The sequence below is a fragment of the Camelus bactrianus genome, chromosome 24 (genome assembly GCF_048773025.1).
Source record: "Camelus bactrianus isolate YW-2024 breed Bactrian camel chromosome 24, ASM4877302v1, whole genome shotgun sequence".
Lineage (NCBI taxonomy): Eukaryota > Metazoa > Chordata > Mammalia > Artiodactyla > Camelidae > Camelus > Camelus bactrianus.
Genome location: NC_133562.1, coordinates 806,001 through 828,642, shown reverse-complemented (window position 1 = coordinate 828,642; position 22,642 = coordinate 806,001). Strand labels below are relative to the sequence as shown.

Sequence of the window (22,642 nt, the reverse complement as noted above, 5' to 3'; positions counted from 1 at the left end):
TTTCCCATCTCTAACCAAACAGAGTGTGGTTGTTGGCAGATGAACCCTGAACAGTGGCCGATGAGGCAAATAAGGATTTTGAAGAGCTGGCATAAGACTGCAGCCCAGCGGAGGAGTCCAGGAGGAGGCAGGGGCACCTTTGTGTAACAGAAAGACTAGGTGGTGTGATGTGATGGAATGGTTTGGGGAAGTAACCTACAATGTGGCACATCAAAGTTGGCGAGAAGGGAGGGAATCGCTCCGTGGCAGAGTCCATGCTCAGCGTGCACGAGGTCCTGGGTTCCATCCCCAGCACCCCCATTAAACAAACAAACAAATAAAAGGTGGAGAGAGGATGGGGTTTGTCAGACAAGCTAGAAGCTGGCAGCAGAAAATGAGGGAAATAGATCAAGACTGCTTTAAACGAAAAGCACAGTCAGTAAAGACGGGTAAATTAGATAAAACTTGAACTCAGGGTATTTACTAAAATGGCATAAATCAGTGTCACCTCCCCAGGGTGCCTCAACTGAGGTCACTCGTAGCAGTTGATTCTGTATCTTGGGGCAAATAAAAGTCAGCCGACCACTTGCTTTGCTGTGAAAGATACGGGATAGTTCAAGCACCCAGCTTAAACAAGGGGCTCCCGTGGGCTAAACCGCGACAATTTTGCATTAAAAAGAATAATCACTGTGTGGAAATCCACCCCTCTCTCGTGGCCTCACAACGAGCTGCGCTAAAGGCAAGCTGCGTGGAAAGTTCCAATAATAGCTTTGGGAAATGGCGCATGTGGATCACCCCTGAGTGCATGCCAGCTGCGAGTCTTGTTTGACAGTAACGTCATGGAGAGATGGTTTGCATGTACAGCAGTGATGCTGGGCTCCTGGGGACCGGCCACCAGGAGCGGGCGGTACGGGCGGGGTGGGGGTTAACTGTAATCAGAGAAAAAGAATCGGAGAAAAAAGAATGAGTTACCAGGTGGCAAGGAGTTTCTTCCTTGGGGGCTGGGGGTCCCGGCCTCGCCTGCTGGGCCTCTGCTCCAGCGCGGAGACCTCACGCCTGCTCTCTGCAGGCCCGGGGCCTGGGTGCAGGGCCCTGTCCCTGGGCTGGGTGAGCACGTTTTTAACTCTGAGATGAAGAAAGCAGTCAAGCCTGAATCGTATGGGACTAGAGTACATTGTGTTTACGTAGCCGTGGTAACAAGTGTTCCAGTCACTGTGCTGTTTTTTGTCTGCTTTGACTGCTGTTGGGATGTTTGGTGTGGTCAGGGCTCCTGATTTGCTGGTTTTGGAGTCTGATTTATCAGATGGACGAAAACGTCCCAGGGACGGCGGGATTTTGCCCGCAAGGATCACAAACGTGCCCAGTAGAAGTGTTTGAAAGAATTAGCTATGACATTTGTAATTACAGCTCGAACTAAGGTCATTTAGTCAAGATTAGAAATACCGCTGTTTGAGGGAACTTAACCTGTCACATCCACACACAAGGGGACCACTGGTCACAGACGCAGGGTAGTTGACTTTCTAACATCAGGCGTTTGAGTAGATGAGCAAGATTTATACCCTGAACGTAAAGGTTGAAGAACATTTAGTTTTGAATTTTATAACTTTAGTTCAGTAAGTGTTGTTAAAAGCCACAAGCTTCTTTCCTTTTCTGAGCATACTGCCCACTCCCCACCAAACACTGATGGACGGGCCTCTGGCCACAGATTAGGAAATGCAGGCCCTCCCTCCAGCCACGGAGAAGGCCAAAGCTCCTTCTTCCTAACAGCTGCGTGGTCGCTTCCTGATGAGGACAACTTGTGAAGTATTCATGGGACAACAGTGTTCTCCAGTGGGTGTTCTCCCCCGTAAAGGGGCGTCTTGAGCGTGATCTTCAGTTCTTGGAAAAGCTCATGAGTCTTGGAAGTTCTGGGGCTTCTTACCAACGACTTGTTTTCTCCTCCCCTCAGGCAAGGATGAAGGGCCGCCCTCCCTGGACCCCCCCAATTCTTCCAGTCTTTGTCAAGCGCAGGCTCATGACAGGCCCCCCTGGGACCAGCCCTTTGCTGTGGTTCCCACATTCCTGGATTCCACATATTGGCAGTGGCTCAAAAAAATTTTTTTTTGGTGACCTGACCTACATAGATTTGTCAACCATTTACGTGGCCAAGTGAGAGGGAAAAACAAAACAAAACCTGCCACCTCCCATCAGAATCATTTTATTACAGAAATGACATTTTGACATCAAAATGCAGAAAGGATGTGACTTCGGCTCAGGGCACTTTTTTACAGGAAATACACTTAGCTGAGTGGAAATCTCCCCGATTCGTCCGTGTTACTCCGGTGTGGGTGTGACTGTCTCTGCGGGCAGACCAGTGCCCAGCCAGGGATGATGGCCCAGGACTAGGCTGTGTGCGGCGGTCCTGCCCCATCACACCCGCGCCGACGCTGTGCCCACACGGCCGGGCCCCGTCTCCCACTGCCCGTCAGGCACAGTGGCCCTGCTCCTCCGTCCACCTCCACCAGTCCAGCCCCGGCTGCCTGGCCTCCTTGCCTCCAAGTGGGCAGAAGTCTTGGCCTCAATCTCTTCAAAGCATCTGTGCTCCTTGACTAATGTGCCTTTCAAATTAGTAGTAAGTCAGCATCACTTTTGCCTCCAGAGTTGTCACAGGGCCAATCACAAGCCCAAAGACATCGCCCCTCCCTTCTGCAGAGACCAGCGGGGAGGGGAGTGCCCTAGTCCAGAAAGAGAAGGCCCACTGTGCGTTCCTGGGAGGACACTTAGTGGGATCGCCCTGTGTCCATCATGTTTCCCAAAGAAAATGCGAAAAAGCACTTTCCATGTATAAAAACACCTCCTACTCTCAGACCACATGCACTCTCCACGCGATGCCGAGGCGGGCGCCCTGCGGACATGGCTCCCTTGGCCAGCTGGCTCCGGGTCAGCTCTGCCAGGGGGAGCGCGGGGAGGAGACCCGAGGCCGGAGGAGGGAGCGGGCTGCTTACCAGCTGTTCTTGTCCACGTCACTCCGGCTCTTCTCCCCTCCCTGGGGTGGCAGAGGTGGCCGCACCGGCAGGCAGCAGCCTGGCCTCCAGGGCCCGCTGGGCCCCCAGCCCCACGGCACCCCTCCCAGCTGGCGGGTGCGGCCACCCCAGCCTCTGCCGGTCCCCCCAGCCCCGAGGGTGGGCGCACTCCTGCCCTCACCACCTCTGCTGCCTCCGTTTTCTGCTTCTGCCTTTTCATCTGCTTAGCCAATTTCTTATATTCAATTCTCCCCATTGAAACACCCGGGGCTGTGTCTGTGGTCCTGACCCGACGTGACTGACATCAGGCTGGGTGTGATGATCCCAGGCTGCGGGCGGGACTGACACGTGTGTGTGGGACCTTGAATGCAGGGCCAGCTCCTTGCAGACCAGACGTGGCCCACATGTGGCCCATGGCCCACGGAGGTGTCGCTCTTCAATGGTCACCCCATTCACTGTGAGGCGTCCACTGGCGTGGCCATGGCCCGTGACTGTTCCAGCAGCAACAAACATTCCCAGTGGTGGGCGGGTTCCTTCCTGCAGGAGCACGACCAGGCCTGCAGGCGTGTTGGAGAAGGAATCCAGCATCCGAGGGCCTGACTAGAGGAGTGGAGATTACGTTTCCTGCAAACTGATCAGCACTTTCCTTCCAGCTTGAGTGTGTGTGAGAAAGGCCATTCTGAAATACCGAACGCCTCTGAACGTGCACTTTATTACTTCACTGTAATGTAGCAACGGAAAGCCAGAAAACTAGTGTGCGTCTGGGCTCGGGATGCCTGCTATGAAATGCAGCTGAATGCGTCTCCTCCAGAGCTGGTCCCACAGGCTGATGCTTGGAGTGGGACGCGACCTTGGGCCCCCTCGCCGGCAGGCGGCCAGCCGCGTGGGCTCCGGGCCCCCGGAGGTGTGCCTTCCTCCGTGGCCCATCCCAGTGGACAGGAGCTTGGACTGGAAGAACTTCCAGATTCTGAGCACACTCGCCTCATGGTAACTTCCTACCATTGGTTCCAGTTTCGTCCCGAGAGCTCCGTAGGCTAATTCTAGCTCCGTGGAGGGTCCAGGATTAGCAGTGATAACAGCACTCGGTCTGGGGGGCTCTCTTTCAGGAAGTAAGAATAACAGTTCCGACGAACACGAGATTAGGTTGACGGCTTTGAGGAGGCCTGTGGGGGGGGGGGCGGAAGCTTCTGTCCGATTAGAGCAAATCCCCCTTCTCCTGAGGGTCCTCCATGTCTCCTCGTCCCCCACCACGCAGAGAGGTCCTCGCTTCTCCACGACAAGCATCCTCGACTCAGCCACTTGTGTCCTTGGATGTGTTCTGGGCTGTAGGTGACCCCCCTAAACAGCAGTGTGTGAATGTGAGCCGCTCCAAGAGGCACAGTGGGCGGCACGTGCCCTCTGTGGAGCTCAGAGATGCCGTCAATCACATGCTGAAGTAAATAACTTCCAGAGCGTGCCAACAGCAGAACAGGACACCCCGGAGCACAGCTGGATGACAACCCACGCGGCCCCAAATGTCAGGGCGTCTGACCCACGCTCATCAGCCCCGGCCGCGCTCCACACCCGTGCGTCACTCTCTCTCAGACCACAGGGGAGGGGTTTACACTGACCCCAGTCACATCTTCCTCCCCCAAGCCGTCCACAAGACTCCTGGAGGCCTCAGTCTGTCAGCCACCGTGAACTACCTCTTGGCTTTGGCATCTCAAAACTGACACGTGCTTCTAAAATCATCACGTGCCTCCTAGATTCAAAGACAAAGAACAGCGAATCATTGCACAATGTGACTTGGTCTGCATCCAGTGGGCGTGCTGGGCCCGGGGGCTGGGGAGGGCCGGGGAATGGAGGAGGGGCCCGCGTGGAAAAGTACTGGATGCTGAGTCAGAGTGGAGAAGGGCGTCTTCAAGGCCCCTGGACAAGGTGGTCTTGGCAGATGCCTCAAGAAAGTCCGCACTGGAGGCACCTCCCTGCAAAAGGAGGCCTGGGGTGGAGGTGCAGGTGGGCCAGACACCAAACGTGCCCCAGAGCACAGCTGGGGGGTGGGGAGTTGTCTGAGTCTTGGACTGAACTCCCTCCAGAAAACAGCCCTGTGCTTGCTGGCTGGCTGCGCAGGTCTAATGCGGGGAGGGCACACCCCACCCTCGGGAGGCCAGGTCTGAAACATCACACGTGGATTTCTGGCCTGGAAGCCAGACTCCTCGGACTAGAGTTAAAATGGGACAGGATTTCTCACCCTCAGCGTTATTGTCATTTGGGATTGGACAATCGTTTGCTCTGGTGTCAGGGCGTGGGGTCCTGTGCACTGGGGGACGTTTGGCAGTTTCCCTGCCAGCATCCACCAGGAGGTAGAAGCTGTGACAGCCCAAAGTGTCTCCAGATGTTGCCAAATGTCCCCTGGGGGCAGCACCGCCTGGTCAATGACACGGAGGCAGAGGAACCCCAGCTGCTCAGAATTCTGTGCATGTCAATCTACTTCTGTGTTTTTGGCATCACCCTGGGAGGGTCTCCTCTGCCTGAGACCACTTTCTCTCCTTTTCCGTTTGTGGCTCCTCTAGGAAGCCCACCCCAGTTGCCCTGCACCCACCCCCAGAGCCCACCCTGCCTTTCGCACGGCTTGTGCACTGAACACACGCTTCCGCTACGACTGCCTCAGACTCTCTGCCACACATCGCTCTGGTGCTTAATCGGCACACGGTCAACGCAGAGGACAGTGGCTCTACACGACGGGGGACAAGAACTGGGGCTGAGGGAAACGCAGGGCCTGGAAACCAGCAGAAGAGCCTTCCCAAGAGAAGCAGCGCTGAGAATCCAAGCAGGGAAATGATGGAAACATCCCCCGAGGGCAGCTTTCGGAAGGTGCTGGCGACACGTGGGGCGCAGTTTAGTGGGTGACGGAGGTGAGGACCCTTGCAAGGAGTCAGACCAGGTGGGAACTGTGGTGACCTGCCGGGAGCAGGGTCAACCAGGGACATTTAAGGAGAGAGAGGGCAGCGTGCTGACAGGGGAGCAGGAAGGGAGGAACAGTCGTGGGGGTGCTGTGGGGAGCAGACACCCTAGGGACGGAGGCCACTGATGAAGTCAGGCCTGGAGGAGAATCCAGGGACCGGCCGGGGCACACAGGAGGAGCAGCGCCCCTGCCCCCGAAACTCCAGGGCATGGGTCCGGGAAGGCGCTGTGTGACCAGGTGCAGGGAGGAGGGTCAGCCTCTAGTGAAACAGGGGGCAGCGTGAGGGGAGGGGAAAGGCTCACTGGAGGAAGTCGGGAAGTGACAGCGAACGTGCACACCCTGTGCGCCCGGATTTCACTCGTTTTTCACTTACCTCCCCCGAACAACCCGTGAAGCTGGTGTTACATCCAGTTTACAGACGGGCCTGTGAGCACAGAGAGGTGCCTGGAACCCCGTCTCCTCCTGGGAACCTGTAGGAAGCCCGGGCCCCTGCCTGCAGGTTTTCTTCTGCAAGACACCAGCTTGAGGAAGGGTCACCAGCCAAGGAGAAGACCAGGCTGGGAGCATCCCAGAGCCAACGGTGCTGAGACCTGGAGGGGCCTGAGGTGGAGGGAGAAACAAGCAGGAGAGGCCAGCAGGGCCGGCCCCTCATCTCAGCATCAATCAGGGCAGCATGGGCAAGGTCCAGGGGCCAGGGGCCCCTCCCAAGGCCATGCCCCCTCTGCATGGCCCCGCCTAGGGGAAGGGGGACAGCCCAAAGCTGCACTGATTGAATCTTAAACTTGAAATGTTGGAAAAATCACCCACAGGTCTGAGCTGTCCTGGAACTAAGTAGATTCAGTTTTCTACCATCAGGCAGGAGGGGAAGCCAGACAGAATTCGGTTATGGGGAAAGAGAGCATTGCAGGCAGTACCTCGGAGTCTCGGATTGCGAAACACCGTCTGCTCTCCGGGTATCGCTCATCTCAGGAAGGTCACCACGAAGACTGTCAGATGCTCAGAATTAAAAACAGCAGAACTTTAGTTTATGACTGAGGCCTGGCAGGTGAGAGTCTGAGAGAACAAAGGTGGCTCCCACGATCGATGTCCAATTTCACTGTCTCCAAAATCTGCGACTGTGGCATCCACCTGCACAGAACTGCGGGAAGGAGTGAGCGGAGGGTGTAGCAAAGAGCAGAGGAGTCCTGGAAGAGCCTTGTCACGTTCTGAAGGCAGCACAGCTTCTGGATTCTGAGGGAGCATCCCTGCGGCCACACTCAGCAGGAGGGGCGGTGACCACCACGTTAACCCCTTCCGCAATGGGCAGTCCTGCTGTGCTCGAGAGGTGTTCCCCCAGCAGGAAAGAGCACCCCCAGTTTCACAGTGGAAACCGACGAAGTAGGCCTGCAGGGACGTTGGACAGACACCCCTGCTGGAGCCAGGCTTCGCCGGGACTCATGGGATGTTCTTTGTTGCAGGGCCCACAAGTGCTGGGTGCTCTTTAAATACCCAGCCCCTGTGGGTCATCAGCTGTCTGACAGTTCAGGGGCAGGTGTGGCTCTGGCTAATTCCATTTAGGGCGTGAGTGACCCTGAGCAGCTGGCCGGGGGCTGGGTGGTGGGCAGAAGGCTTCTCTTGCTGTCCTGTCCTGGAGGGCCCCTCCTGACCATCCTCTACAAGGCTCTTGGCTCTGAAGAGCTCCTAAGTGTGGGGGTGCACAGGGCACCCTCTCAGCTCCCAGTGGTATCAGGGCTGCCGTGACCAGTCCCAGAGGCTCACGGCTCTGGAGACTGGAAGTCTGAGATCAAGGTGTCCGCAGGATGGGTTTCCCCTGAGGGTCCTCTCCCTGGCTTGTAGATGGCTGTGCTGCAGGCGCTCGAGGCTGGCAGATCCGCTCGGGTTTCAGGCAGACAGAGAGCACTCGCAGGGCCGTGGGCATCTCTGACGTGCCTTTACTGCCGGGGAGCACACAGGCTCAATGGCAGCGGTGGTGGCAAGTCCCTTATACATCAAGGCTGACAAAGCCACCTACGACCTGCGGCCAACCAGTGCACTTGCGTAGGGCAAGTCACACTCACATAACACCACAGGGGCGCTGCGCGCGGGGCGGCGCGGCCCAGCTCTGGGCACCGGATGTCCGGCAGTGGCTCCGTTCTCCCCACAGTGGCTTCTCCCGCTGCGTGTCAGCGCCTGCCTTCCCTCTTCTTGTAAGGACACCAGGCCCACCCTAACAGCCCACTTTAACTTTGTCACCCTCTAAAGGCCACATACAGCCACCTTCCTGGGGCATTCACACACAGTTCAGGTCACACACGCCAGCTTTCCACACATGAGGCTAAGAATGACCAGACATCGTCCCAGGCCCACGACTGGGGTTCAGATGAGAGGAAGCAAACAGCACACTCGCCCAACGCCCAGATCAGCCGTCTTGGCCCTGGGGAACAGGGTCAGGTTTCAAAGTAATCAGGGAAGCTAAGGCAGAGGTAGGAGAAACAGAAACTTCGTTTGGCGTTTTGTTTCGTTAGACTCTGCCTTGTCCCAGAGAGGACACGAGGGGGGAAAGCCCCAGATTACCAAGGACAAGAGGGGGAGGAGCAAAGGAGACCGTCTGTGCCCCTCCTCTGTCCCCAGGAGGGCACGTGCATGCTGCTCCCTGGTGACCAGAGCGCCACCCAGCCTGCACCCTCGGGTGGGGGTGGGAGGGGGCAGTTAGGAAGTTGTTCTTCAGGCCAAGTCCAGTGCTCTCGGGGCTACCAAACTTACTGCGGTTCCCCAGGGAGAGAGGCAGCCAGCGGACCAGCGCACAGGGCCTTACAGTGAAGAGCTATCTGCCGTTTCCACGGAGAGTCACCACTAGCGCGGGGGGAGATTTGGATAATCCACTAGAAAAGGCTGATTTTTGGTATTCAGTGGTTAACTGGTATTCATTTAGCACCTGTTCCCGGAAGGGTGCACTGGTGGGCACGTCTCTGATAATGGCAGCAAACGCACAGGCCAAGCATGTGTATATGAACCCACATGCTAGTTACAGAGCCCTTTTACAGCTGAGGGAACTGAGGCAAAAGGGGCTACTTGTAGCTTGCTCAAATGCACACAGTGGGGAGAGAATGAGGCCAATATTTTAACTCAGGACAATCTGGGGGCTGCAGACTTCACACTAGGTAAACCAGAAGTTAGTGGTTAAAACTACGTGATTCTGTCTTAAGAGATTTGGAAGTTAGGTAAGAAAGTTACAGAGGCAACTTCTCTAGCTGTCCCCAACAGGGAGTGGAGGGGAAGTGTTCAGAAAGCGAGCTGAGAAGAGGCCAGAGAGACATGTCTTAATTTCCCAGTTCTGTCAAGTGTTGCGACCTATCTCTAATGATAACCTGCCACGAAGATCAACAGCGGAATACATCTAATTCTGAAATGCAGCATTCAGAGCAGTCTCAAGCGTTTTCAGAAACCAACTCCCTGCTTGAAAATCATGAAAAACGTGAACAGGAAGGAAACCTGCCCTCAGCTGCCCCAGATTCCGGGGCGGTGAGTGGGGGCACCCGAGGCAATTCGCCGTTTAGTTCTCCCACGTGTAGGGCGAGCAGGCTGGACGAGTAAGGCGAGGAGGCAGGACGCGAGACCACAGCCCTGGCCCGCTCTGGCCCCCTAATCCCCGCTTGTGGTTCGTAATTTTCATCTGGCCGGCACGTACACCCAAAGCTTCCCTACAAGGGGGGTGGGGGTCACGGACGAAGGCTGCCGTGTAAACAGGCCGCTGTTGGGGTGCGTGCACCGCTCCCGAGGCTCTCCCAGACCCGGGGCTGCAGGGCCGCTCCACGTGGGTCAGCCCCTGTCCAGCGGGCAGGCCGCAGCTCACGACCTTAAACTCCCGGAGGCGACCGGGACTGGTGGTGGGCGGGGCCCGTGGCCGGGGTCGCTGGAGGCCGCCCCACGGCTGCAGCGGCCCGGCGGGCCAGCCCACGCGGGAGCCAAGGCTGCCCCGCAGGGTCTGCGCGGGGTCGGGGGCCGCTCCCGCTCGCGCCCACACCCCCCGAGACCGGTGCTGTGCTCCGCGGGGATTCCAGGCCCAGCCCCTCTCCCGCCGGGCGAGCCCCGCCGCTTCCTGCGCTTCCTACCCTCGGTACCCCGCGCGGCCGGGGCGGCGGGGCCCGGGCGGGGCTCGAGGAGGAGGGCGGGGCCCGGGGCCGCGGGGGCGGGGCCCGCCGCGGGCCGGGCGTGGGGAGACACGCACCGCGGAAAGGAGCGGGGCTCGACGGCGCGGGGCGGGGTTCGGGGAGGAGGGCGGGGCCAGGCACTGGGAGGGGCGGGGCCGGGCTGCCTGGGCCCCGCCCTCTCCCCGCCCGCTCCCCGCCCGCTAGCTGCCACCGCCGGACCGCACAACTGCCGGCGGGCGCGGTCCGGGCGCGGAGCCACGGGAGTCGCGGGGCGAGAGCGGAGCCTGGTGTTGGATGTGGGAGCGCTGGCGCGCCCGGAGGCTGCGATGAAGCCGAGCGGCGAGGACCGGGAGGCGCAGGCCGGGGACCCTTGGGAGGAGTGCTTCGAGGCGGCCGTGCAGCTGGCGCTGCGGGCGGGACAGGTGAGCGCGGCCCGGGGCGCACGGCGCCCGCACTCGGACTGGGGGCAGAGCGGGCGCAGGGCGTGGGCGGAGGGAGACCCCCGCGGCCGAACTCCGAGGGCTTCCGTGCGGCCTCCCGCACACCTACACACCTACCGCCCCCGCACCTGGACGGGCGCCCTGGGTCTCTCGGGCTGGAGGCGTGGGCGGGCTCAGGGCGCAGGGCGGCCTGGCGGTAGCGGGCACGTCAGGGCGCGAGGGTTGCCTTGGAGTTGATCCAATGGGCAGGACTGCCGCGGGTTCGAACTCCGCCGCGTGGACGTCGGGGCTATGGCCTGTCTTTCCGCGTCCCGAGTGTAGTGGGTTCCACTCCGCGTTAGAGGAACTGCTCCCTCACCGGAAGGATGAAGGTCCGGCCGCCGAGCTGACGAAACCGGCGGAGGGCAGCCCCTCTCTTCTCCCTTTCGTGTGTTTTGTTCCCCTGTTTCCTCGGTGCCTGACACCTGGGGCTCCGCAGGCCACGTGCGGCGGCGAATGGGGGCGCCGCCCTCCCGGGACGGCCTGGGCGCGGGGGAGGCGGGCGGAGGGGCGGCCGGCTCCCGCCTGGCGGGAAGGCGCAGGGCTGCGCCCTGGCGACCCGGAGCCGGAGGGCGGACCGGAGGGGGAGCGCTGCCCGCAGTCGGGCTTCCTGCCCCCGAACAGCAGCTCCTTTTCAGTCAGAAAGCGCTCCACAGGTTAACACCAGGCTGTCACCAGTCCTGCATTAGAAGTGAGTCCCCACGGGCACGGGGAGTCGGCGGTACCTCGCTGTGAACCCGCTAAGCCCCTGAAAAGTTAGCCTTCAACACGAGCGGACACCGTCGGTGTTGGCGCACCCGCCCACTGCCGTTTGAAAGACCCAGGACAGCCCGTAAGGAACGCACGACTTAAAAGGGGGCGAGGGGGGCGTTGAGAGACTTGATCCCTGGGGAGGCGGAGGACCCCAACCTTGCCCGCTACACTGACGAAGCCTGCAGCTGCAGGGCACACGGTCTTCCTGGAAAGCGGGTCCACCGTGCAGCGGGCGCACTTGCCGTCCCCCCTCCCCAGTCCCTCACTTCCTCCCCAGAGTGAGCGTCCTCGGGGCATTTGGGAACTTTTAGGTTCCACCGTAAAACTTTTTAAGAGAAGCCTATTTAGGATTCAGACACTACTATGTAAACTCTGGTGAGTTGTTATGGTTTTCTGTGGCTTTTCAAATTTAGATCCTTGAGGAAACAGAAGAGTTTTTGAAACTTTTAAAAAACGTATTTGCAAATGCTTACATAGAATTTGCCTCATAGCAGCCACGATTCTAAGGGTCTTAGGAATTGTGACTTATTTAAGGGATCTCTTATGCTTTTGCAGTTTGCCAGCAACAACAAAAGCAGCTTTTTTTGAGAGTTGGGGAAGGGTGAAACAAGGATTCTGCCATGAAGGGTCTGGTCAGGGAGCCCAGGACTCCAGGTTCCCTCTTGGGCATTAATGCTGATGCTTCCTGCCTGCTGGGCACTGGCAGGGAGGGCGGCCAGAACGGTCTGTGGCTGGGGCGTCCCAGCCTGTGTAAAGAGGGACAGATTGTCTTAGAGATGGTCTCACGGTGACAGGGTGCTGACTGGAGGAATCCTGGCCAGATCGCCCCGAGAGGAATGAAGGCGGGTGAGTGGGGAATCCTCCTCTTAGCCAGAGGAGTACAGGGTATACCCTGCGTCCTGGCGTGCCCACCCGCCCTGTCCTATTTTAGTAAGTTTGCTGCTCTCAGCTGCTCCAGAGACGCCTCTGTGCCTCTGGGAGGCATCTGTCCAGTCCAGTGCCGACCACCCAGACCACTGAAGGAGCCCCTCCCTTGTTCCTGGGCTTTGTAGGGGGTGAGGTCAGCCCACTCCATCACCACCACCCATACAAAGAGCAATATTCATTGAAATGAGTGTTTATCATCTTTTCTGTGATGTGAAACAAAACTATCTTAGAAAACTATGCTTTTTTTAAACTTTTTTTATTGAGTTATAGTCATTTTACGATGTTGCGTCAAATCCCAGTGTAGAGCACAATTTTTCAGTTATACATGAACATACATATATTCATTGTCACATTTTTTTTCACCGTGAGCTACCACAAGATCTTGTATATATTTCCCTGTGCTATACAGTATAATCTTGTTTATCTATTCTACATATGCCTGTCAGTATCTACAAATTTTGAACTCCCAGTCTATCCCTTCCCCCCACCCCAGGAAACTATGCTTTTTAAATTAACCTGCAGGGGTAGGTCCAGGTTTTGTTGAGCCTGAGGTTTAGAAAATGTAGGGACCCTCATTAAGAAAAAAACCCCACAAAATTACAAATTCAACACTAGATATAAAAATTGTTTATTTAGAATGAGATCACAACAGTATACATTTTTAGGTGCTAACAAATAGAGCAAAATACATGAAATAATTTTTAAGCACTTCTCAATCTTCTCTAATAATTTTTTCCACATTTTTGGCTTTCTCTCTTTGTGTCTTTGGGTGACAATGATTTTGTAGTGTTTTCTATAGAGAGACTAGAAAGAGAAATTCAGGCTTTCCTGTAGGATGGCTAATGGCTTACTGATAGGGAAGTTCAGTTAGGCTTCACACTTGTGATTGGTAGGGTCGTGTACATTTTTAGGATTGCCATCAAATGTGAGAATCCTGTCGGGGTTTTTCACATATCAGTCATGAGGTGGGAAAGAATTGTCCAGGTTAGCTTCTGGCCCTGGGCAGTTGAAGCCTGTTTCTTTCCATGATCCCACGTGCCAGCTGCCCCTGCACACGCCCGCTTGCTCCTCTGGTCCTGCATTCGTGTCACCGTGCCAAGTCTGCCTGCATGCACGGTACTGGCGTTTCTGGAAGCCATTCGTATGGAGGATGGCTGACAGTGACGTACAAACATGACTGCACACCCCACGAGTCTGTCCCGCAAAACCCAGCGGAAATTCACCTCCGCTTTTCTTCCTTTTAGCCCCGAATCCCCCTGCCATTCCAGTGCCCCCTGACGCAGAATATGGTGGAGGGGAGGTCACAGTGGAACTTGACAGCAGCCCTGTCTGCAGTCAGAAGAGCCGACTTTTGTGACCTTACAAAAGCTGCTCCAGTGTGACCGAGGGAACTGTGCTAGGTTTCCCAGCAGAAGCTCGCTGGAGGGAAGGGCCGGGAGGTGGCTGGGTGTGAACTCGTCTCTTTACTAGTGACACGGCCCAGGACTCCCCCGCACTCATCCTCCAGGCTCCTGGCCCTGGGGTTGGCCTACACACCCTTGTGGGTTATGCTTCCCAAAGCCTGTCTGTTGTCTCCACAGCCCTGCATGGCCAACCCTCTGGCAGCTGAACTGAACTCCTTGGCGTTCTCCAGGCACGCCCGGCCTGTTCCCACCTGCCTGCTGGCCCACACCCCCTGAAAACCAAACTCTCCCCTAGGCCCAGCTCCCAAGCCCCTTCCTTCACAGGACTTCCCATGTGACCTTTCTGTCCCTCCTGTGCCTCTTCCCAGCTGTGTTTGCCCCTGGACTGGTCAGTGTGCTTGCCCCATGATGGGGGGGATGCCCCCCGCCTGCCTCTGGCCGCCCAGAGCAGAGGGGACACGGCGGGGCTCTGACCCAGCACCCCCATTGCCCACAGGTGCTGTTTTGATTTGTGATTCTCTTGTTTATCTGTTGCTCACACGGGGACGGTCACCAGTGAAATACTGCTTGAGGGAGTGTCGTGGAACCAGCAGCGCCCTGTCCCCTGTCATCCTCACCCTTCTCCTCAGAGGCCATTGTTCTCAGGTTTCTGATGGTTACACCTGTGTTCCGAACAACAGCCCTCCCCTGGGTCGTCCGTGTTGGACGCCCTGTTGTCCACACTCATGTCCTGTGACCACGTGTGGTGCACATCTGGCTGGGGAGCACGGCTGTATTGTGTGTTCTCTTTCTTGTACAATCTGTGTTTTCCTGAAAGTTTTGAAAAGAAGTATTTTCATTTGCTTAGTTTTCTGCGTACAGACCAATAGCCCTCTTACGACTTCCCGACGGAATTTGTGAAGGTCTCCGTGGTGTGGACCCTCGTGGGGCTCCTAGCCGGGGAGACGCGGTCCTCACACCTTCCCGAGCACCAGATGCCCCTGGAGGGCTTTCGCGGCAGGCCGAGTTCAGACTCCCTAGGTCTGGAGGGGACAGCAGTGAGCACTTGGACCAGGTGCCCAGGGGATGCTGCCGGTCTAGGGGCAGCACGTCCGTCGAGAGCCACTGCTGGGTAGCATTTTGTCAAGTGACAGTGGGACAGCTCATTCGTTCGGCTCCGGAGGAAACTGCAGATAGTGTCCAGTTTGGAGTTACTGAGAGTGTGGCCCATGCTCATGTCTTTCGCGGACCTACGGATGGGTCTCTGCTGGGGAGAGGTTAACCGCAGGAGTGAAACTGCCATGTCACCAGGTGTGACGTTCTGCCAGCTGGTTTTCCAAGGCAGCTGCACGGATTCACACTTCTCCGGCAGCAGGCGTGGCTCCTGTGGCCTCACACCTGGGACCACTTGATAGTGTCTGTCTTCCTGTTTCAGCACTTCTCGCAGGGGGTGGGGGTGGTGCTTCACGGTGGCTTACGTTTGCGTGTCTGAGACAACATGAGTGCCTTTTTGTGTGGTTACTGGCCCTCCTGGAGCTCCTCAGTTTGGTGGCACTAAAACTGATTAGAAATGCATTCATTCACTCAACAAATGTTGAGTAATTCTGGAAAGGACTTTAACCTTTGCTCTGAGTGTGACTGAGGTTGGGGCAGGGTCCTTTGCGATCGGGAGACCACCCCGGCCGCAGTGGGGGCCAGGGACCCGTCTAAGTGAGGCATGAGGGTGGATCTGACTGCAGGGAATGACGAAGGCGGTAAAGCAGACGCACCTCAAGGGCGGAGCTGCCAGGTTTGCTGCTGTTTTGGGGGCCTGGGGCGAGAGAGGAGCTCACAGTGCCTGCGAGGTTCAGGCCTGAAAAACTGGTTGACAGGATTTGCTGCGCCGGCAGGGGGAACAGGTTTGGAGGTAGAAGCCGAGCCTTGTGTTCTGGGCTGTGGACCTTGAATTGCCTGTGGATCTCTGAGTGGAGGCATTTGGATGCAGCGTTCATGGGAGAGGCTGAGGGTGGAGACAGTGCTGTGGGAGCTGTCAGCCTGGGCTGGGGCCTGAAGTCGGGACCTGGGACAGGGAGCGGGCAGGCTTGTCTGCCCTGGGCTGTGCCGTGGGTGAATCTCAGTTCAAGCTCCCGGCCTCTCCTCTGGAAGATCCCCACCTCTCAGGACGTGGAGGTCTTGGGTCACTTGCTCGGTTCTTCAGAAAATATCCCCCTGCCATCCCACCTGGGGAGGCTGATGGCATGGTGATCGGTCCGAGCCTCGCCAGCGCCCCCCCACACCCCCACCCCAAGCTTCTGCAGGGAGGGGTCATCTGCATCCACAGTTGTAACACTGTCACCAACATTTGAAGCCTCAGCCAAAACAGAACCTGGGAGACAGGGGCAGGCGCAGGGCAGACCCGCTGGCACGCATGAGCCGAGGGTCCTGGGCCCGCCGTCCCCTGATGGGTGGGCAAGGCCAGCTGCCCTTTCCTCATTCGTCGTGGTCAGGACAGCAGCATGTGTCTTGCACCCCGTCTGCTGATGAAGCTGCTGGACGAAAATGAAAAGGGGCCCTTTTTTCAGAGGCACCTGCATGCACAGTGGGTCCTCCAGCCCTGCTGTCTGGCCTCGCGGGGGTGAGTCAGTGAGAGGCGGGGGCTTCACTGGAGGGTAGAAGGGAGGCTGGTGTCACCTGCCGCATGAGGGCGAATAGGGTCTGTGGGCCTGAGATGCTCACTGCTGACCTGCGTGAGGCACACCCAGTGGAGTTACTGCCTCTGGGGGCAGGGCGGGGGTGGGGAGGGGATGGATGGAGTTGTACCCTTAGCCCGAGTTGGGAACGGGGCTAGTGAGCTCCAGGCCCTCCCTCCTCCTGAGCCCTCAGGTGGGGAGCTCCGGCCCCGGAACCCGAGGTTTGGAGAGAAAAGGGGAGTTTTGAGTCCAGGCCTCAGTGGGAGAAGGCGGGGACACGAGGGGGCCTCGGGGCAGAGCAGGCCACAGGTGGGTCGTGCTTGAGGCTGACGAGGTGCATCTCGATGAGTGACTGTGTGTTGGGTGCACGTGTGATACTTGTGAAGTTGGAGGAGACCTGGGGGTGAAGACGTGGCTTTAGGGAGAACTCTGGGCCGGATGGGGATTCGGAAGTCCTCCGTCACCGTAACCGCAGCTCCGTTTCGTGCTGGGAGATTTGCAGCCTGCGCTGGGCCTCTTCGGCCGTGCTTCGCGGCTGTGTGGCCTTGGGCGGCTTTGCTGAGCTCTGTGTGCCTAGTCCCCTGCCCGTTACCCCAGGATTAATGGTGATGTCTCAGAGTTGTCGTGGGGTTAAGTGAGCTGCCCTGTGAACAGTGCTGGGACAGCGCGAGGCCTCGGCGCGTGGCCCCACCCAGGCAGGGGCAGCAGGCGGGCGTCCCCTGCGGGTGGGCCAGCTGACAGAAGCACTGGGGAGGGCAGTGGTCTCAGATGACACAGAGAAGGCAGCTGAGATGGGGGTGCAGCGTCACCCCTGGACTTGGCCTGGGAGGAGGCCGGGCAGTTCAGAGTCATTCTGGGGGCGTAGGGAAGGCGGTGTGGGGTTAGGAAGCAGAGAAGGCAAGTTTGAGGAGACAGCGGGGAAGCTGAGAGGGGTGTTGTCACCCTGGTCGGTCTGAGACCTGCTGGTGCCAGGACCCGGGGAGCCTGGCACCCTGGGCCCACCCCTGCCCTCAGCGCTCCCCATCTCTCCTGGGCCTGAGGCTCTGCGGTCACTTGTGACGTATTAGCAGGTGGGAACTGTGGAGCGCCGTGAACAGGCAGCACGCGGTTCCCTGGGAGTCTGGCTCATTAGAAGGCCTCATCCAGTGTCACGTATGTGAGCTGGCGAAAATGTGACAGCCGTGGGTGCAGATGGCCCCCACCCTGTGGAGTCTGGGAGTGCGGGTGGGGGGGGCTGAATCGGGGCAGGTGCTTCCTCCCCTGTCCAGGTCCAGGTGGAGCCCGTAGTTGCTCGGGGCCTGGTGGCTCTGTGGCCGTGGCTCTGACCCAGCGCTCTTCCGAGGTGACCAGAGCTGGTCTCTCCCCAACACCCACACCACGTCTGGTGACAGAGCAGAAGAGCTTGGGGGACAGTGTGAACAGCGGCCTCCGAGGGCAGGGCTCAGGGGCTGCTCGTGGTGCTCCCCTCCTGTCCCTTGGGCAGACCGAGTCCTGCGGCCACACCTGCCTGCTCAGGAGGCCCGTGTGCAGACCCCCGTGGCTCTGTGACCGGAAGGAGGACGGGGCTGCTGTGGGGGGGGCCACAGGCGCTGTGATGTCGTCCTTGAGGGGCCAGGAGCCACCAGGTGCTTTATGCTGGGGAGAGCCAGACCACAGCCAGGGCTCTGCAAGCGCTTCTGGCTGCGCCATGTGACCTGTGGACAGGAGGTCTAGGCCAGCTCAAATCCTAGGGGTTCCTGAAGTTGGGGCAGGTGTGACAGTTGCTGGCTGTCAGTTAGAAATTGGTAAACAAAGAACCTGAGAGAGTCACTTGGTGGGAGCTGCTGTGTGCAAACTGGTGTTGGAAGGAGCCCAGCCTGGCAGCGATAAGCTGGATGCGGCGGATGGAAGGCGCAGGAAGGCCCCGGGTGGCACAGGGCAGTGAGCCGGGCTGTCCATGGTCACGGCCTGGCACACGACCGCCGTGCCCCTGTCCTCTGTGTTGTTTACAAACAGCACCCCACTCCGGGTTCTCTGTTAGCTGCGTGTTGTCTTTGCAGCCAAGATGAGAAACCCGAACAAGGCCTGTCTGGGCTCGGCATAGGGGGTCGTGTCCTGCTTTTTCTGGGAAGTCCTGCCTCCTCCTCCCGGCACTCCGGAAGCACTCATCCAGGGTTGGAGGTCAGTGTCAGGTTGGGGGGGGTGCCTTGAAAGAGCTGCAGGACCCGGGGTGCAGCTGGTGTTGGAGGACAGGTCAGAGGTCGTTTTGGGGGCCTGTCAACACGGTGGGAGGCCTGGAGCTGTGACTTGGGCAGAGGGGACAGGACAGTCCTGAACAGGACTGGGGCTCCGTTCCCATGACTGAGTAACCCCCCGAACCTCCTGTTTGGGTCCCAGGGTCCCCAGAACCAGGTTGGGTCAGCAGAAGGCCCTGGGGCTCGGGCCCCCCATTCTGGGCACGTTGAGCTGGTGGGTTTGGGCTGGACATGCTGGCCGCCCTGCTGGGCCGCTGGGCCCCGAACAGCTCCTGCCCCTCGGAGGCTTGAACCTGCGACCCCGTGAGCAGGGCCCCGCCCTCCTGTTCTCCACAGACATTTTGTTTAGCTTCTCCGGCTTTCAGGTGGGAGCACCTATGATCTGGATTCACCAGCACACTCGCGTAGGAGGTGAGGGAGGAGCAGGTCTCACTCCGAAATCTCCAGATCCGCTCTCAGGGCCTCTGGGGCCTCAGTGTGCAGCTTCCCACCCTCAGGACCACGTTTCCTTCCTTCCGAAGAGAGACCGTCTCACTGTCCAGGACTCCCTGGACCGCGGTCCCCAAGGGGAGCCATCTGTCTGTCTGTCTGTCTGCCTGCGCGGGGGAGGGGGCCCAGCCCTGCCCGCGGTCCATGCCCTCTCAGGGGTCAGCCCAGCTCACTCACCTCCCCTCTTTCTCTTCAGATTGTCAGGAAAGCCCTTTCTGAGGAAAAACGCGTGTCAACGAAAACGTCCGCGGCGGACCTGGTGACGGAGACGGACCAGGTCGTGGAGGACCTGATCCTCTCGGAGCTGCACCAGCGCTTCCCCTCACACAGGTGGGCGAGCTGCTCGTGTGTCACCACAGACCCCGCGGGGCTGCACGGCCCGCTCGGCGCCCCTCCTGCACTCCCCGAGGACCGGTCCCTGAGTGTCACTGTCCCCCCCGGGGCCAGAGCCATCACCTGTAGGGGTCAGTGTTGCGTCCTCCCATCCTGGTCAAGCCTGTGCAGGGAAGGCCACTGTCCTCCCCAGGGCCACCCACCTCCCCTTTGGGGTCACCGGCTGGAGACTATGATGCAACCTGTTAACCTTTTCCCTGGGAGCCCAGCATCACCAGCCCCGGGCACCTAGCACCCAGCGAGCGAGGACCCGAGGAGGGGCCCCTTGTTCCTGGGGCTCCTTGCAGGGAGGGCCCCTTTCCTCCCTTAGGGAACCCGGGTACTGGGTTCCCGGTGTGGACAGCGGTGAGTGTCAGTGTCGGTCAGGCCCCACGTCTGTCTGAGCCGGTGAGGGGGCTCCCTCCACAGCCGCCTGCGAGTGACCATGGGGAGGGGAGGGCAGGGGCCCACACTGACCCCTTCTTCCTGCCACTTCTTTCTTTGTGTGTTTGTGTCTGTGTGTGTATCTGTGTGTATGTATATGTATGTATGTATGTGTGTATGTATGTGTGCACGTGTGTATGTGTCTGCATGTCTGTATGAGTCTGTGTGTGTCTGTGTGTGTCTTGTGTGTGTATGTGTGTATGTATGTATATGTGCATGTGTGTATGTGTCTTTGTGTCTGTGTTATGTGTCTGTGTGTGTATATGTGTGTGTGTATATGTATGTCTGTGTGTGTGTGTGTGCACATGTGTATGTGTGCAGCTGTGTGTGCAGCTGGTGACAGCCCTTCTGATCCAATGACTGTCACGTCCTGTTTCCCTGCTGGGCATAAAGTCAGGACCCCGGCATCTATTACAACAGCTACAAGAGCTCTGAAACCTTTATGGTTTTCTGACTTCTAAAAATCTAAAATAAATAGCAGTGTTGGAAGCTGAGCCTCGAACAACACAGGTCTGAGCCATGCGGGTCCGTGTGTGCGCGGATTTTCTCAGCAGTGACACCGCCCATGCTGAGGGCCGGCATTCACCTGTGGGGAGGGTGGCGCCCCAGACCCCCTTGGTGTTCAGGGCAGTTTTACTCCCTGGGGGTGCTGGCTGGAGGAAGTGCGGCTGTTTTGCGCTGAGGAGGCCTTTCCGTTGTCAAGTTGGTGTGTCATCCAGGCGGCTGCAACAAGAGGGAGGAGGGCTGTGCCGTGAGGGTCCTGGGGTCCTAGGGTCCTGGGGTCCTGGGGTCCTGGGGTCCAGGTCAAGGCCCCGGCTCACTGTGGGGCTGCAGGGCTCGGCGTGAGGGTGTCACCAGGGCTTCATCAGTCAGATCACTCCGATAGGTGGACTTCCAACAGCACACTCCGCATGCTGGGGGTTTGGCTCCACTGTTGAGGGACTGGGGCGTGGTCTCTGCTTGCCCAACGTGGTGTAAGTACTCATGGCGCATACCATGGCAAATCCCAGGATGACGCGCCTCACACAGGTGAGCCTCAGCCTCCGAAGCCCCCTTGGGAGACTGGCGACCCCGCGCGGCGGGCCCCACAAGGGGTGCGTCAGGCCCACGGCTGACAAAGCCCTGGGGACACGGGTGCCTCCCCCCAGCGCAGGAGTCAGTGCCCCAGAACTTGGGCCACAAGCCAGTGTGGTCCAGCTGCTGGCTCCCTAGTGGACTGAAGGTGAGCCTGACCTTGTCACGGAGGAAACAGACTGGCCAGGAAGAAAAGGCCTGGGCACACCTGGCCGTCTGACTCACAAGGAAGATTTGTTACAACCTTGAGGGAAAAAACAAAGCAGGATGTTTTATCCCCATTTGTCCCCAAGCTCTGAATCCCACTTCCCTCTGTGTGTCCGGAGGCTGTGGGAAGCGGCCCTGAATTTAGTCTGTGTTGTTTTCTGTCTGTGTTGTGGGTTTTGTGTAGGCGTCCCAGCACCTCCGTGAGGGTGTCTGTCCAGGTCAGTGAGTTACCCCCCTCCCCGCCCCGAAGGAGCTGCGGGGTGCTCACCCCAGGAGCCGCCTTCCCGCACGGAGAGAATTGGATTCAGGGAATGTAACTCCACGCCCTTCCCCACAGACCAGGGAGGCATCTTCATGCCTCAGAAGGTGGTGCATGTCCCAAGTCCTGCCCCAGGCCCCCCGTGGTCGTGACGCATGCTGCCTGGTAAAGAGTGGGGGACCTAGGCGTGAACGGTCGGTGCTAAGAGACGCCAGGCCTTGGTACGATTACCTTGAGTGATTCTCACCAGAGACGCCCAACAGTACGAGAGCCGTGTGGACAGGAGCATCGTGGGAGCTGCTGGGGGAGCCCGGAGACCGCGGCCCACATGTTTGCTGATGGACTGACAGACCGCATGGCCCTGCAAGTCATGAGGGACCCGCCGGCCGCAGGCTGTGCTCTGGCACACGCAAGACGTCGGCCTCCCTTCTTCCCCTGGGCCAGCGACTTCCTCCAGCCAGCCTCCCGCTGAAAATCAGTCTGAAAAGGAAGATTCCACGGCCCTCCCCAGTGTCCTGGGGCCAGTTTCACCGTGGCCACGCCCACCCTTGAGCTCAGTGTTGTCTTCTCGCTGCCTCCTGGGCCTCCCGCCGGCTCACACTCTGGCACCTGGTTCTTACGTGTGTCTGTGGTCCGCTTGCTTTAAAACATGATCTCAGGCTGCTGCAGCGGAGGAGAATCACACAGCTGCAGAAGACACTGAAGACACATTTAATTCCTTGTCTTTGGCTCAGAAAACTGGCAAAGCTAATGCCTCGCCTCTGCCGGGTGAGGTCCGGCCTCAGGGGTCCGACAGCCCCACTGCCCGGCCAGGCTTGCCCCCTCTGACACTGTCGCCACGACATTCTTCATCTAGCCGCGCCAGCCAGGGTCACCTGATCCAAACGATCCGAAACCCCTCAGAGGGGAGTGGTGACGGGGGGCGGTTCCCCACAGGAGGAGGGACGGGGCCCGGAGCCAGGAGCGGTCCCACTGTGTCCGGTCTGCCCTCTGGACCCTGATGGTGCCCCAGGCTTTCTCTGCCCCGAGTTCCCCAAACACAGGGCTTTGCCTGCTCACGTGTGGGTCTCTCCAGGGAACAGCGGTGGGCAGAGTGGAAGCAGCAACCAGAAAACGACACTGTCCCCTCATCGTGTGCACAGACATGTTTCAGATCACTTGTGTCTGGACGCCTCTGCTCACAGAGAGCATGAATTCCACAACCTGTGAGACAGAAATGATGGCCCAGAGGTGGGGGCCCTGCTGAGTGATGGCGCTGGTGACAGCAGTGTGTCGATCTGCCGTGACCCTGGAACACG

The 22,642-nt window shown here is 58.7% G+C and overlaps 1 protein-coding gene across 3 annotated transcripts in view; it reads left to right on the top strand.

The window, feature by feature from the left end:
- Nucleotides 1–10,381: 10,381 nt before the first annotated feature.
- Nucleotides 10,382–22,642, top strand: part of IMPA2 (inositol monophosphatase 2) — a 28,763-nt gene continuing 16,502 nt past the window's right edge. For 2 of the 3 annotated variants that reach the window (XR_012502068.1, XM_074352359.1), the window contains exons 1-2: nucleotides 10,382–10,477; nucleotides 19,185–19,318. Coding sequence is in view for 2 of the 3 variants with exons in the window: in XM_074352359.1 (XP_074208460.1) it covers nucleotides 10,382–10,477; nucleotides 19,185–19,318 (230 nt within the window). In the remaining variant the exon portion in view is untranslated. Of the gene's footprint in view, nucleotides 10,478–15,260; nucleotides 15,386–19,184; nucleotides 19,319–22,642 lie in introns of those variants that run through there. The other variant, XM_074352360.1, reaches the window with a different exon arrangement.